Below are 16580 nucleotides of genomic sequence, written 5' to 3' on the forward strand. Positions count from 1 at the left end.
ACTGTTTCATCATAATCTGGTATCAATTAACATTACAGCTCCACTAGAACATGGTAATGTAATATTTACATTAAAGATATAATATATAAGTAATACCATGCCAAAATAACAACCAGGTAATATCAGGCAAAATTAGATGGTCATTTATCAAAGAGAATAATTATTATTAACGTAATGTTAAACCATACAGTAACAGTAAATACTAAAAATAGAGTTTTTATATCTGCAGTGTTGGGGATTAAAAAGAGACATTAAGAATGTAACAGTTTGTTGATATTCTATCACGTTATGTCAGCTTCATACTTTAAAACACATGAGAGTTGAATGACCACTTCAACAATATTCTTTAAAAAATATTTATTGAATATCATTTACAATAATAAAAAAAATGTTTAAAAGAAAAAAACTGTTGCTTTTCAAGTACTGATGTCATAAATCTCGTGCTAAATCAACTGCATGAACTCTTTCGTGCAGGGTGTTAAAGGTGAACATCAGCTTGAACTTGTATTAATCACATCACAATCTTTAATTGATAAAAAAGTACAAAAATAAGTTACAGTTTTACCTTTTGGCTCATCCATCAAAGTAAAAAGTAGAAATAGGAAATTTGACTACATATGAATTTTAGTTCCAACATGAGTTATAGACTGTGGTTTACCAGGCTAGGAGCTGTCTGACTTTATCAAGCCGCCAAAATAAGCAGTTATGGTCTTCAGTTTGTTGTTGAGGAAATTCTGCTCCACTTCCACCTTCCCCCCTGGACCCGCCAGAGAGGCTATCTGTGAAACGGAGAAATGGACATGGAGATATTAATAGTAACAGACATTCGAAGCTGTTAGTTTATAATCCTGAACGAGACTACAAGAGAAAAAAGACTGGCCGATGAATTCGCTCGAAAACTGGCCTATCTGTAAATCTCTCTCTCTCACACACACACACACACACACACACACACACACACACACATTGAATTACACATACTTGATCCATGTCAGCATTGCGAGGCAGGAAGTACACAATGTTGTCTGATATCAGTTTGGCCAGGTGGAAGATCTGAAATGTGTCTGGCGTTAAGGATGAAAACCAGTCAGTATTTGAAAGTAACTTCATGTTGAGTTTTGGGAGCTGAAGGAAAAAAAATTGAAATAGAAATGGGTCATCTTGTCGTATCATGCACACAGACGGGAATTTCGAAGAGACAATTTCGAAGTTGAATGATGAATCACGGGCGTCACCAGCTTTTTTGGTCACCACTGCGGTTCAGATAAAAATATCATATGTTTCAGTAGAAAAGGATATCCATCAGGCTCCATCATGGTCATGATGTCAAACACGTCAGCAGTCAGGTAGTCTGGCCCTCCCCATGGTGGTGACAGGAAGACTACATCACCACGCAGGCGCGGTGCCAGCTGCAGAAAATCCCCTTGCAGGAACTCGATCTGGTTATGGACGCCATAAACTGTGGCGTTGTGGCGTGCCAAATCCAACCGAACTGGATCGATGTCAACAGCCAGGACTGAGGGTGAAACACAGGCAAACACTCACGCTTTCAACTCTTTCATATCCATTTCCAATCTTCCTCACTGAACAGTCCATCAGTCATGACAAACTTAAGGAACCTTTATTAGAATTCGACATTCTTTTGTTTCACACTTGAAATGAATTATGGAGTTCCTCAAGGATGCATTCTGGGACCTGTAAATTGTCTTTATACTGCTAACAACCTCATAGTTGTTCTACTGATTAATACTTGTGTTCGGAAAATTTACAAAGCTTTTTTTTTTTGCATGGGAATATCAAACCAAATGAAATACATCACAGCGAAGTCGATGTAAACCCAGCGGGAGTAGAACTAAACCTAGCGTATCAAAATGACACTGTGCTGTCATCATGTGAAGTACAACATATCATTATTGTGTGCTATTTAGCACCACCTAGTGGAAGCAGGGAGTAATAGTTGCAATTCAGGAGAAAAAGAAAATTAGAATTGACGCATTAGTTTGCTATTTCATGCAAAAATCCAAATGTCAGGTTTCATGACGGATCTGCTGCACACCACAACTTACAAGAGTGCCGGTGCTTGCTGCTTTCAAGTTACGTTTACATTCTATAAACCAAAAAAGGATTCAAATAATTACTGTGTTTCAAGCAGGCTTTGTAGTGTTAAGGACTATTTTTAGTATTTTAAAATATACTAGTACCTGTTACTAGTTATTAGTCAATATATAGAAGGAATAGCTTAATAAGAATTTCCTCTATACAATTAATATACTGGATCTTCCTGTGTCCACCTCAGGATTTACCCTGGAAAAACGTCTCTGCTAATCCAAGAATACACATAAACTATCAATGATTCTAACCTCTCTTTCCAGTGAGTGCAAACTGGATGGCGTTCCCTCCAACACCACAGAAGGCGTCTATGACCAGTTGAGCATCAGAGAAACTGGCGTCCACTCTGAGGGCGATGTGCTCCGCAATCTTCTCTGGTGTCACTGAGAACCAGCCCTCTGAAACACACCGACCACCATAACAGTTTCAACAGTGCTAGGAAGGAGGTGTAAAGGTGCTAGAACGTTCAAAAAACATCCAGTAGGGAAGAGTGGAATGACATTTAGGATCTGATGGAAAAGAAAAGGAATTATCTATTTTTTATAAATATATATATATATAGAGAGAGAGAGAGCGAGAGATAAATATATATAGATATACATATATATATATAGATAACTATGGAGAGCTAATCTGACCTCGGTCGAGCCGGATCCCTTCATCGAAGCGAGAGAAAAGTCTATAACGCTGAGCCCAATATTTAGCAAGGTCTGGTTCAGCTACCATGTCTGCTGGCACCTGCTGCCTCCTCCTCGCTCGCTTACTCTTCTTCTTTGGCTTCTGTCCATCTTTCACATTCAACATACAGACACACACACACACACACACACACACACACACACACAATGCAATAAAATTAGAAAAGTAATTAGAGGGTTAAAACAAATTTTTACATTACCACATCTTTGAAAAAAAAAATCATGTTACATGTAAAAATAAATAAAACAGGGAATCCATGTCAAAATGTATGTGGTTTGATAGAAAAAAGCTCGTCATATAAAAAGGTACTTCAATAGGATTGCTTTTTCCCAAAATTTTCAGACTTTGTTTTTCAAAATCTTTTCCAATCCAAAAATTCCGTGACTTTTCCAGGAATTCCACAACTGTATGACCTGTCATGCTGAATTCAACTAAAATAATATTCAAGGTTGTCTCAGTTTTCAAACAGCTCACCACTGTTGCCTTCAGGTGCATCAGGCAGGAGAAAGTCAGGGATTTCCAGATTTTCTAACTGCCTGTCAGGGTTTTCTTTCTCTTCTTCCTCCTCCCACTCATCAGGGTCAGGAAGAAAGGGACCAGACAGTGTCTTCTTCTCTGTTTCTAAACTAAACAGAGGACTCTCTTCCACAACATTTCCATCTGCAGCAGTCTTCCCGCTCTTTTTATCCTCTTTTCTCCTCACTTCTCTCGGAGAGGGTGGCTGCGTGCTTCCTTCTCCCGTCTCATCCTCCTCACTTGGACTCATCTGTGTCTCCTTCTGGATCCTTCCCAGGAAGTTTTGAACCTGTGAACCAAACAAGGCATTAAGTTAATTACTCTTCTAATAAATGTCAATTCTGCTTCATGACATTTCTTTATAAGTCATTTCAAAACAACTAGATTTGTTGGTAGACATGCAAAGATGTCGGCAAATAAAATGTTGAACCCGAGCTTAAAGGGTTCAATGCAGTGCAGATGTGGCTGCTAGTTTTCAACCAATGCAGATGTTAAACACACACACACACACACACACAGACACACACACACACACACACACACACACACACACACACAGTACCTTGTAGAGTGTGGTACTGGTGTGAGGCTGTGGGCCGTCTCCGCCCGTGTCTGTGAACCTGGTGTGTTTGTTGACGCTGCTGACGGCTCTCTTCTCGCACCACTGCCTGGGACGCTTCTGAGCCAAGCTGCCTTTAAAACTGAAGATGCTGTCAAACCTGAGATGTGAACACAAGTCCAGCCTCATCCACAGGCCAACATCACATTACAGATATTTGAGAGGACTTTTAATAAGTATATAGTCTCTTTTTAAAGTATATGCATTTGTAAGGAGAGGATGTACTGGCCCTGTTTTTTTAATCACGTGATGGTTGAGACGTTTAGCAAACCCGGCATGAACCATTCAGACTTACAGAGGTTCTGGATTGTGTTTGAGTCCCAGTTTCGTCCAGGCGTCATCAGATGGCTGATGTGGGTTCTCCTCCACATCCAGCTCATGACTGAAGACAGGCAGAAGATAAAACTTCAGCATTTACAATATAGATAGAAGAAATATTAGCTCTTCCCTTATGAAGCATATCAAGTCCCATGGAGTCAATCAAAAACTTATACTTTATGTTGTTTTAAATCATGCACCTCACATCTTTACTTTTTATGCAATTTGGAGCAGGTTTTCTTTTCATTATGCCAAGATTATGACTCGAATATTTTTCTTCTATTTTCAAATACAGCATGGGCCTGCGACTTTGGAATAAAAGAGCCACCGTTACTATCATTTTTTATGCAAACAGGCCCATGTGACCACACGTGATGGCGCTTCCCATCCTTGTCCTATTTACGTTATTTCATGTATTATCAGAAAATAAATGTGGGAGCTATGAAGAAATGAGCTAGTTACTGCCAGACACAAAACCTTGCTCAGAATTTCTCCGAACTCACCTGCGTTTAACTTTAGCGTGTCCCCCTCTAGGCGGCTTGTCTTCATTGCTGTCATCTTCCCTACTTGACATCCTTGAAGAAGATTGTTGGCCCTGACTGCCAGAAGCCTGCTGGGAATCTGAGTCAAAGAGTAATCGTCAGCATGACTTACCCCCAGTACTCTCAGGAGGTTAATACAGACATGGAGTGCCCCGATAAAAAAAAAAAAACAATTTGAGGAATACTGATAAAAAATAAGGCTTTCACATGATTCGATTCACCCCCAGTGCAGTGATCTCACTTTCAAAATAAAAGCAAGTTATTGTTATAGTTGTCTTAGAGCTATATGCAGATTATCATTTAAGGTATAATGATATGATATATGATGATAATGATTGGCAGAAGCTCACAAGCATTATTACCTGGATGTTGTGCTGTGTTCTGCTGTGAGGAGGTAGCGGGTCTCTTTTCACTATTTCCACCATCTGAAGGATGATCAGAGCAGCAGACTTCTCCCTCTGACTGCTGCCGGACATCGGACACACTCACACTCCCTCTGTTGGTTTCTGAGTCTGTCAAAATGTTCCCACCTTCCTCAAATGTGCAGTTCTGTCCAAACAAGTCATTCAAATCCTCAAGGTCATCCTGAACAGTTATTCTATCCGTCCATTCCTCTAAACGCCTCTGAGCACTGTCGTCCATCCCTTCTGCTTCCTCACCACTGTTCCCATTACACTGCTCAGTGGTCCAGCCCTGGCCTGTCCAGTAGGAGTATTGTTCCCAGTAATAGTAGTAGGTGTCGGCTGCATGTTGGTCCCAGACAGCCTTTGTGTCTGGGTCGTCCCAAGGAGCAGTCACAGTTCCTGAACCTTCTGTCTCTGGATGTTTCTCCAGCCAGCTGCTCCACAGCAGAGCTTCAGCCTGTTGAGCTTTGGGATACAGAGAGACTTAAATGGAGAAGCAGCCTTTGAAGTTCACTTTTCAATAAAAAAAAAATTCTGGGAACTTCGGAAAATACTAAAAAAGATGATTCTCACTCCCTGTATGCCCTCATGTTCTATCACTCTTTTTTAAAAGGCAGTTTCTTTACACACTATGGTAATTAAAAAATATCAACATAATATAAAATTAATAGCAGGTTCATAAGATTTCAATTGTCACAGGAACAGGAATGTGTCAATATAATCTTCATGTCAAACATCTTACCCCAGTATGCCTCCCAGCCAGCGTCAGTGATGGCTGCTGGCTCTGGTCCTCCACCCACTGTAACCGACTTCACTCCTTCCTCCAGGGGTTCAGACTCGTCCTGTTCACCATCTTGGTTCGAAAATCACAAAGCAGAATTCCCATGAATATAGAACAGAGGATTAAAAAAAACAACAGATGCTTCTGCTGCTTCTACTCTTTCTAGAAAACAACAAAACTGTTGCCTTTCTTGGGTGGAACAACAGGTCGTGCAACTCCTGTTGGAACTCTTCTGGTGTAAACTAACAGTATACAGTGAACAAGTGTCTGTAAATATTTAAAAATAAAAAATATATATTACTAAAACACAAAAATCACAATTTAATGACCAAAGTAAAAACCCTATTTTCATGTTGTTACCTTTATCGACAATTTCTTCCTCTTCAACAGATGGTATCCAATATGTACCAGGCTTCATGTTGGACTTCTTCCCCTGTCACATGACCAAAACAATTATCAGTCAGTTCCAAGCATTCCAATTGAATTGATGATATCATAAAGCTTACTGAAAGAACAAGATAGCGCACAGAGATGCAGCAGCTCTGGCTTACTTCTCTACGCTGGTTAGAGGAGCTGGCAAAGGCCAGGGGCAGACCCATGCTGGCCATCAGCTGAGCTTCTTCATCCAACCTCTCCTCATCCTCCTCCTCACTGTCCACTTCTGTGAAGAGGGAATGTAAAATTCACGACATGTAACACAATAATATCACTGAAAACATAAAATCAGTGTTGGATTGACAATGCATGTGTGTGTTATCATTTCAAAGGGGAACCTCAACAAATGACCTAAAAGTCAAATCGAATCCAAAGCTTTCTGCTTTATAAATCCATTCTCAGTACAAACTTCAGTCACAATGTAAAACTTTAAATCATGAAACACACCTTGAACTGCAGTTTCGCTAGGATCGGAGGAGAGCAGTCTATTATCAGAACGATACAGCTCTCGATCCCTGAACGGAGGCAGAGGACACACACACACACACACACACACACACACACACACACACACACACACACACACACACACACACACACAACAGATGAGCTCCACAGCTTCATGCATTCATACTTCACCATGCTGATATGTCGGTGTCATGATTACAGAGACGAGAGATGCTCACTGTACGAAGACTCTGGAGCAGAAGCAGTGGATTCTCTCCTCAGACGAGTGTCTTCTGCTGAAGAATATATCCGCCACCACTGTCGCCCTGCTCCGGTCCAGCATCATTGCCACAGTGCACCAGTTACTGTTTGTCTAAGAGTGAAGGTGTACAGAACATACTGAGCACAACTGAAGTACCACGGCTTCCCTAGCGCCCCCCTAGCAAGACACACAACAACATTTCCGGTGATTTCTTTTTCTGAATGAACGTGTCAGAGACTTTAGGGGGGGAAACAGCGACGCGTCATCAATAGCTGGATTTCAGTATAGAATGAAAATCAAATTAGTTTTTTTTAAATTAAAAATACACATTTCTACAAGTCCTACCTGAACAATTACTTTATGATACAGCTGTTTAAAGGTTTTATATCGAAAACTGAGAATCACACCGGAAGTTTGTGTATTTGCACATGAGCGGAACTCGTCTGTCGGTTCGATGGTTTCTTGGGACACTGAATCAACGACACGTTACGTTGTGTCACACTCAAATCTTTCCGAAATTGTGGGGGAGGGCATTTGCTAGCTGACAGCATTTTTTGTGCTTCTGTATTTTGAAATGTGGGGTTATTAACGTCTCTGCTCTCAGCATAACTATCGAAGGTAACTGTTTTTGTGTTTATTCAATGTTTAGTTCACTGGGGTTCGCTGTTAACGCTTCACTGTCCTGCATGGATAGCCAATGTTTATCTTTTAGGATTGTTAACCTTATATCCGCAACCTTCGCTGCAAGTCTTCTGTGTACAAAATATTAATATTATAACCACATTGTTTTTAAGTGTATCATCTCTTCATAGTTAGGTTAATCTTGATTTACACCAAAGAAAGCCTCTGTTTAATCAGAATCACTGACATTTAACGTTGGATGTCTCAAGCAGTGCATTTCCTTTACTTTGCCTTCTGATTATTACGAAATCAAGGAAATAGATTCTACTGAATTGTTGCTGTCAGATGTATTAGTTTTCTAACACTGAGAGCTGTGTACCTACAGTGGGCCTTGATGTTTTGTTCGCCTCTTCTCTCTAATTGCCTGTACAGTATGTAGCAGCAGCATTGTGATCCTGCAACTTGAGGACACCTGACTAACTGATCCTGTCGTCAGCTGGTTGAGCTGGTCCATCTTTGGCAAGATGTCAGTCACGGGGAACCAGTCCTGTTTGATGGGAGCAGAAGGCACAATTTCCTTCCTAGTATGAGCCTTGTCTATTAAGCTCTGATATTTACAGTCTTTTAGCCGTTGGTTCTCTCTGTGAATGTATTTGGTCATGTTCATGCATTTTTTTGTTTTTTAAAATTATGTGACAGTTACAGTTCACCTGCTGTATTTCACTTGGTACAAAGGGGTGCTCACCAGCTACATTGTTGGGGAGCTTTTATATCACTAAAACCCCAATCTTCCCATGTGATTAATCAGAGAAACTTGTCTTCTAAATGTATTAGAAGAATAACTACAAGAGACAAATACACTGGACTTATTATGTATTGTAAGACAGTTGGGTGGGACAAACAAAGGCTCATTATCTGAAGATTCACTTTTTGCCAACCCCGTCACAACTGATATCATGATATTCCTTCATTATAAATGAGTAAAAGAGTGAAATTATGATTAAATTGACCGTAACCATTTTAGACATCAGCTACAGTTGTTTTTAAATAGGAAAGCCAACACTTAACTTCTTGTAGCTGACAGCAGAATCTGATAACATTCTAGCTGAAACCAGGAGTAAAACCAGCAGGTTCCTTCCTGTGGCTCAGTGGTGAACTGCAGATGTAAATCTCAAAAGATTCAAAGAAATACAGCACGTATAGAATAAGAAATAATTTGCTGCAGGTTGTATGATATTTGAAATAATAATAATGATAATCAGTTGTTGATATTCCATCGAGATTCAAGTCAGATGCTTGCAATAGAAGTAACCCCCTCCAGTTGATGAGATCATCAGTCTGGATAAAAGCTAAAGCTCTTGAATCTTGACGTGTGTGTGTTTTGGTCCACAGGTGTGTGTCTTTCACTCATGGGAGGAATGGGCGGGCCTCGGTCAGGTGGAGGACTATCTGAGTGTTTTGGAGTACCTGTTGTGGGTCTTCACCCCTCTGGCCATCGTCTTCATCTTGCCATTCCTCATCGTCATCCTCCTTTACCTCTCTATACTCTTTCTCCATGTCTATAAGGTACTATGAAGAATATATATATTCATATAAACTGAAAAGTGAGTTAAAGTTCATGCATTTACCACATTTTCTTAGCAGATTTTGTTGTTGTACAGCGATGAGTGGCTACAAACCCTGCTTTCATCTTAACAGAGGAAGAATCAGCTGAGGGAAGCGTACTCAAACAACCTGTGGGATGGAGCCAGGAAGACACTGGCTACACTGTGGGATGGACATGGTGCCATATGGCATGGTAAGACACCAGGGGCTCTGTTATGATTAGATGCTGATGCCATACAAAGAGTGGTGTTGCAGCTGCTGCCATTACATAAGAAAAATGAGACAGGGTATATAGAAGTCTGGTGAAACTGCATTTGTGTTTGTTATTGCTGTCGTGAGTCGTGAGCTTGGAGGAAGGAAATGACTTCGGATTTTTTGTAGCTCCTAATAAAGAATGCAAAAGTGGAGCAAAGAAATAGGCAGCGGTTGGGCCTGTGTTCATTTAGCTGGTACCACTGAGTGTACAGCCCTTCTCCTGCCCTTCACATCACATGGAGCCATAAACAAATAAATCTTCCTCATGTACCTCGTCCCGTGTACCAGGCTATGAGATCCATGGCATGGAGAAGATCCCGGACGAAGGACCAGCACTGATTGTCTACTATCATGGAGCCATTCCTATCGACTACTACTACTTCCTGGCCAATGTTATTATCCAGAAGGGACGAACCTGCCATTCAGTGGCTGACCACTTCCTCTTTAAGATCCCAGGTGCTCACTGTTCAACCGAAGGCATTTCTGTGCTCTTCCATAAAAGTGCAACCGTTCTTTCTCTAAAAACGTTCACAGTTGTCAGTGAATATTCCCATCTCGCCAAAGACCACAACTAAAGAAATTTCCTCACCAATTAGAAGATTTATTCATTGAACTGTTTCCAAAATTACAGTAAATTTGTACACTCCCATAACTAGTATTAATACAAGGAGCACAGGCCTCATTTTTAAAGCACAGTTATGAATTAAACACATTTATGTGCGCTGATTCAGTTTTTTCCTCATGCTTTTAAAATGCAGAACTCATCTATTCTCCCTACTTCCATTTTCCCCCCATTAACTCCTCGCCAGGTTTCAAGTTACTGTTGGAGGTGTTCAGCGTGATCCACGGTCCTCAGGAGGAGTGCGTGCAGGCTCTGAAGAACGGCCACATTTTAGGGATTTCTCCTGGAGGCGTGCGGGAGGCTCTGTTCAGTGATGAGACCTACCCGCTGCTGTGGGGCAAACGCAAAGGCTTCGCCCAGGTGGCCATAGACGCCGAAGTGGTGCGTTGCTGTTCCTGAAGTCTATTACCTCTGCATCACCCCGGAGTGCAATCCATTACATTCCTCCATTTACAGCTGACAGGTCATATTACATTCAAGTGTTTCCCAGTACAGTTACACTGCCCCTGCATGTTAAATAAATCTAGGTAAACAAACCAGAGATACACTGACTATAAAATTGTTGGTCTTCTTGCCATGGAAAAAACCCCAAAACAAACAAACATATATATATTTTCAAAGTATTTCAGTGTCTCACCTTTGAGCACAAAGTCAACGTGCATACAGAAATGTTCCTATATGTTCATGTATAAATGTTACATAGAACAGCTTTGCAACCCTTTTTGATTCTGTATCTCCTTGCTGTCTTCTTTCTCTCAGACCATAATTCCAATGTTTACTCAAAATGTACGCGAAGGCTTCAGATCTCTGGGAACCCTCAGTAAGTGCAGAAAACTCTTACTCTATAGTTGGTAGGAAGTTAAGCTAATTTAGCGTAGATCTTTAAAAATTCTCACAAATGTAGTTTTTTCTTTAAAGACTCAAACTGATTTCATTAGGCCTCAGGTTACTGTAGTTTTTAAATTAAGAAACAAGGAGTTGTTTGCATTACTTGTGTATTTAAATCTTTTTTTTCAGCCCCACTTAGACAGTTAAAAGGCCCTTTTTACCTTAAGTGCTTTATTGTGTTGCCTCTTGTTAACACATTGACGGCGGCGGCGTGTCTCTGTGTCACGTGTTTCCTCTCCGTCTTCTGTCTTTTTCTTTGCAGGATTTTTCCGCTGGTTGTATGAAAGGTTTCGTCTTCCTGTGGCTCCTGTTTACGGTGGATTCCCGGTGAAGTTTCGGACGTTCCTCGGTGATCCTATTCCATATGACAAAAGTGTAAATGCCTCTGAGCTGGCAGAAAAAGTGAGTTCAAGCCAGTTGTGTGTGTAGTAAACAGAATGTTTTAATATTCATATTAGCTGGCATTGTTCATCGCACTGAACACAGAAAGAACATTACACTTACATTTGTGAGTTTGTATCAAGACTACAGCTGCATCGAGTGTTTCCCTAGAGTGATGTCATCCGTTAACCACCAGTCATTTATAACATTGCCTTCATCCTTTGCTGCGCAGGTGCAACAGGCTGTCCAGTCCCTCATAGACCAGCACCAGAAGATCCCCGGGAACATCTTGAGAGCCCTGCTAGAGAGATTCCACACCAAACACAAAGGTGCATAAACACAGCTGCACAACAGCAGAGACGGACTGGTCCAGTGTATGATCGAAACGACACGTGGCGTTGGCTCCGAAGGCTGCAGTGTGCACAGTTTCGGTGGGCTCATAGGTTTTTATCAATTGCACAGTTTTCTTTACTGCCCCCAAAACATCGCTGACTGCAACTGGGCTTCCTTTTACGTAGATGTTCGTAGTGCTTTCTTGTGAACATTTCTCTGTTCGTTTTCAGGAATAATCTGTTTAAAGTCAGTCCTTGAAAAAAAGAAAAGAAAAAAAATCATACCTCAGAAGTGACATATACGTATATATGAGATCTAGATGTCTATTGAAATTTTATTGTCAAAGTAAGAGCAGGTCGGTGAGATATTCTTAACAGTTGCCACTCAGCCCATGAGCTGAAATGAATAAGAAGACACGCAACTTCGTTCTCAGTTTGTACAGCTTTAATCGGACTCGTCTTGATGTTTGTGGTCATTTTGTCAACCAAAATTACTACCTTTTTTTTCCCTCCATGATTTTAGAAGATAAAAATGAATCCTTGATGATAACATCTCAAATAAATCACTTATTTTCTGTTTTACTAACTCTGACCAACTACGAAGGATAAAAATATCAAAAACGTGCGACTGAAACCAATCAGCAGGATTTTCTTAGAAGGCCAATCTCTAAAATAGCTGCTAACCTTAACACTGCTTGGAAAACACAAACTGACATATCAAAAATCACAACTGTAATCCTACTAAGGTTTTGAATAGATTCTCAAATATCTCATCAGTCTTCTAAATGGGTCTTAAATACTGAATGATGGAACGTGATAATTTTGTGTGTGAGAGAGAGAGATGGTGTTGATGATCATTTGTGTAGCCTCAGCACATTGGAGCTCTCTGCTGCGGTCTGAAAGAAGCCTTCATCGGTCGGTAAGCAACACCACCACTGCTCGACCAGTTAAGGTTTATTGTTGGTTCATGCAGGTACATTTTCAAACTCCAGGGTTTTTCTGTCACCGTCCTCTTAACAGTGAGGGAGTTAGCGGCTCACCGTTCATCTTGAAGCAAGCGAGTAGAACCAAGGAGGAGTTTTGTTTGACATTGTTAAAATGCCTCCTGTCCCAATTTTATGATATACATGCTCTCTCTTTCTGTCTCTCTCTATCGCTTGCTCGCTCACTCTACACTACACACTACACACTACACACATCATACACACTGAGCTTCTCCTGATGGCTTTTGTATTATGCTCCTCCTGACTAACCCAGGTTGAGAGGTCAATTTTGCCTATTTTTGGACGTCTGTGCCAGCGGAATATCCGCAGGGAAGAGTACAGAGATCCCTGCAGAGACAGCAAAAGCTCATTCGCAGCCTGTTAGCTTGTTTTCGTTAGCACGCTGTCAACAAGCTATCTGATATTTGTGATAAATGTTGCCTTTTTTCAGAATTTTTTTATCAGATGTCAAACCTCCATATGGACAATATGTCAATAACAAGCTGCTCCCCTCTCACAGACTGGGTGTGCAGCAGGAGTTAAATTTTACATTCATTCGTTTCATTCATTTCAAGACTATTCTAGTGCAAGTTTTGTTACTGACTACCAAATTTCTGGTATGGTATTAACCTTGATGTTGCATCAAGTCTGTTCACACACCAAGAAACAAACAAAAGACAAAAACAACATATAAAATTCTTGCTTTTGGAATGGGGTTCAGACCAGTCATAGGAACAAAGAGTCAGTCTGCCTCCACCAGCCTCTGACACTCTGTTTGCCATTTGTATCCTTAAACACTGCAAGTAAAAGATACATTCCACCTGTACCAGTAGACCAAAATATTACACAGTAAACCTGTAAAATTATCAGTTGACTCCTCAGTTTTGGAAAAAACACAACCTGCAGTAACTTAGAACTGAGAATCGGAGGACAACTAACCAGAACACCTGACTCCCATCAAGACCAGTTCTGTTGTTGCTTACTAGATATTCCTCGAGAAATGTCAAAGTATATAGTCATTCTTCTCTCTCTCTCAAATCATAGCCCAATACTACCATTTTTTACTTGTTGTCTTACCTGTTGTCAGTTGGTATCCACGATATCAGATTTATCGGCGTTACCTGATTTGCAGATATTTTTACCAACCGATTTTCTTTATCTCCAAAACATTTTGAAAAGCACTTCAATAATATATTTACTGCATTGTTTCTAAATCATAAATGACTGGGGATAAGCAGAGATGAAGAAAGGTGAGCAAAGCTGTACCGACATAAACACTGGCCATCAGACCGCCTCCGATTGACTTCAAAGACGACCAGCATGTACCAACAGTGTGCCGATGTTATCACGCATCCCTGCTTGTCAGTGGCTGGGATGATGCTAGCAGCTTTGCTTTCTGTTTTTACGTCGATAAACTGAAAGATTCGACTGTTGGCTTGACAAAACAAAACATTTGAAGGTAGGGGACTTGATGATGATGTGCATGTCACACCAGTTTTCTATTTTACAAACGATGAATAGATTGAAAGAATCAATAATCCTTTTATACCGACCTATTTGCTCCGTAGTGTTGAAAATGCCAAAGTGAAGGAAGTCATTATGCAGTCTTTGCACTTATGTTCATATCCTCTGTGTTGCTTATTTTAAGTTCCAGGTCAGAGTTGAATTTTGTTTCCTGTTTAGGGTAAGAGTTGGCGTTCAGGTGTGCTGCAGTAATGAGTTCTCAGAAAGGTGTGCGTGTGCGCGTGTGTGTGTGTGTGTGTGCGTGTGTGTGTGTGTGCGTGTGTGTGTGTGTGTGTCAGTGTAAAACTGAGCCTTTCACCATGACTGATATTATTTCTGCAAACTCTCATAAATCCATCTTGAGTTATCTTCTTTATCACATTAGTTGAAATACTTGTGTATCAGTTGGTGCATATTGCAGTACGTGTAATGATGTACTAGAATCCTCTTCTTTTTAATGTCATTCCTGGATCCTCAGCGCTTTATCAGCAGTGTTATATAATAATGATCAGTAAATTGTGGTTTGGGGGTACAGAGTAATTGTCTTTGTGTGTGCATGTAAACATACTATTTGCATGTATGTAAATATTATGAATGACACACAGATTCTGTCTTATGTTTGGGACAAAGGGGCTCGGTGCAAAGCAGGTGTCTTTCCTTACACAGCGCTCGTTTTGTTTAGCTAGCAAGTGTATTTCTGCATGTCGTCAGCTGTGGGCAGAGCAAAACTTTTATGCCACCAATCAACAAAAACTTGGTCTTAAGTCAACACAAACTTGTCACGGTTGTCTCTCCCCACCAGTAATTTCCTACAACAACAGAACTGACTTCTCCCTGAGTGAGAGTTAAGACACAGACCATAAGAAACATGGCCGCTGGCTGAAGGTTCCATAATGTTATTGGATAATCTGAGCCTGTGAATTTGGGAAAAAAAAAAAATCACTTTTAGTGGACCGAAATTGGTGGGAGGCAGTCGCCCCATTAGAGGATAGCTGCTCAGGAGCTGCAGGCAGATCTGCACACCGGAACGATTTCACAAATGGTTTTAATCACTCACTTTGACAAAAACCAAAAAAAAGAGGGGAATAGGGTCCAGGTTCCCCTTTCATCAGTTAAACTGAAAAAGTAGTTGTGAACTTGACAGGCCAGAGGAACCTGGAGTGCAAATGAAAAGCTGTTTGCAGCCACACGGGTTCTTAAAGGCACATGACAGCGGCATGTTGTGGCCAAAACACTGTAACGACTAATTTAGAGACGAATGAGAACCCAGTTGCATCCAAGCCAGACTTGGTGCCCAGACTCTTCATGGTTCCACTGACCCTGTGCTTCTGAACGCTTTAGTATGACCCATGATCTTCAATCACTGCCAACTCATAATTTGTAATTTTTAATGACGCCTTTATGTTTTTTTGTCAAGTATGAACTGGATGTTTTACTTCTTTCTACTGGTTGCCTTTCATATTTATGTTAGTTTTGTGCTGATCTAACATGTATTTTTAAATTATGACTATATATATCTAAATCTATAAATTGTGCACTTTTAAATATTGAGATCCGATTCAACCTGTTAATAAATCTATTTTTATTAAGATGTTTACTTGCTGCTCCTCATTTTCTCAGTATTCGCGAGTGTGTCTGGTCAACATGTAAGACGGCTGAATGAAGCCTGAAGGTAGCAGAGTGCTAACACGAGGGGCGGCGATGATCAATAATGTCAACTCAGCAGGTTAAGAGTTGAGAGGAAGAGGAAATGGTTGAGTAATCCCACGCTGGATTACCTCAATCCCACCAGCATTCATCTGGAAAAAAAAGAACATCCGCAAAATTATCATGGTCAACAAATTGGAAAACATTTTCTTGGAAAAAACTATTTTCAATATCTGATGTTCATATTAAGTATGCCTAAAGTTTCCAATAATGAAAAAACTTTTGCCCTCCAACCATTTTTTTTTCTACTTTCACAATCTTCTACGCCAATTTCTTTATACAGTCCTCTGCTCCCGGTACAGCCTGCGAACGTGCATCAGCAAACACTGCTCCAGCGTTCATGCGGACCTGATGGGGTTGGGTCGAAAGTGCAGATGTTGAGTGTCAGTTGTACTGAGGGTTGTCAAAATTCCTTTGTTTCAAACCCATCCGATGATATAATAATGACTTAATTAAGCCATAGTCTGTAATCTGGTCTCCTTAACCTATGCATTTAATTCATACTTTATGCTTTTTGCTAAATAAATTCATCCATCTGACAGATGTAGCAC

At 40.6% G+C, this 16580-nt stretch overlaps 2 protein-coding genes across 2 annotated transcripts; one reads left to right on the forward strand and one right to left on the reverse strand.

Annotated features, from left to right (window-relative positions):
• Positions 1–367: 367 nt before the first annotated feature.
• On the reverse strand, positions 368–7570 carry tgs1 (trimethylguanosine synthase 1). The gene is made up of 16 exons (XM_086205004.1): positions 7478–7570; positions 7110–7243; positions 6871–6938; positions 6540–6649; positions 6349–6421; positions 5950–6060; positions 5166–5672; positions 4765–4882; positions 4239–4325; positions 3887–4043; positions 3283–3613; positions 2748–2897; positions 2361–2507; positions 1298–1516; positions 982–1058; positions 368–779 (listed from the first exon to the last, which is right to left on the reverse strand). Exons 2-16 carry the CDS (start codon positions 7214–7216, stop codon positions 663–665), a joined length of 2379 nt encoding a protein of 792 aa, XP_086061130.1. The 5' UTR covers positions 7217–7243; positions 7478–7570; the 3' UTR covers positions 368–662.
• Positions 7571–7611: 41 nt separating this feature from the next.
• Positions 7612–15883, forward strand: tmem68 (transmembrane protein 68). The gene is made up of 9 exons (XM_086203860.1): positions 7612–7750; positions 8186–8337; positions 9146–9319; positions 9452–9551; positions 9902–10069; positions 10423–10616; positions 10995–11055; positions 11386–11525; positions 11737–15883. Exons 2-9 carry the CDS (start codon positions 8278–8280, stop codon positions 11839–11841), a joined length of 1002 nt encoding a protein of 333 aa, XP_086059986.1. The 5' UTR covers positions 7612–7750; positions 8186–8277; the 3' UTR covers positions 11842–15883.
• Positions 15884–16580: the final 697 nt, after the last annotated feature.

This window comes from Aulostomus chinensis, chromosome 5 (genome assembly GCF_037954235.1).
Source record: "Aulostomus chinensis isolate RoL2024-O1b breed Wild chromosome 5, RoL_Achi_v1.0, whole genome shotgun sequence".
Taxonomy (NCBI): domain Eukaryota; kingdom Metazoa; phylum Chordata; class Actinopteri; order Syngnathiformes; family Aulostomidae; genus Aulostomus; species Aulostomus chinensis.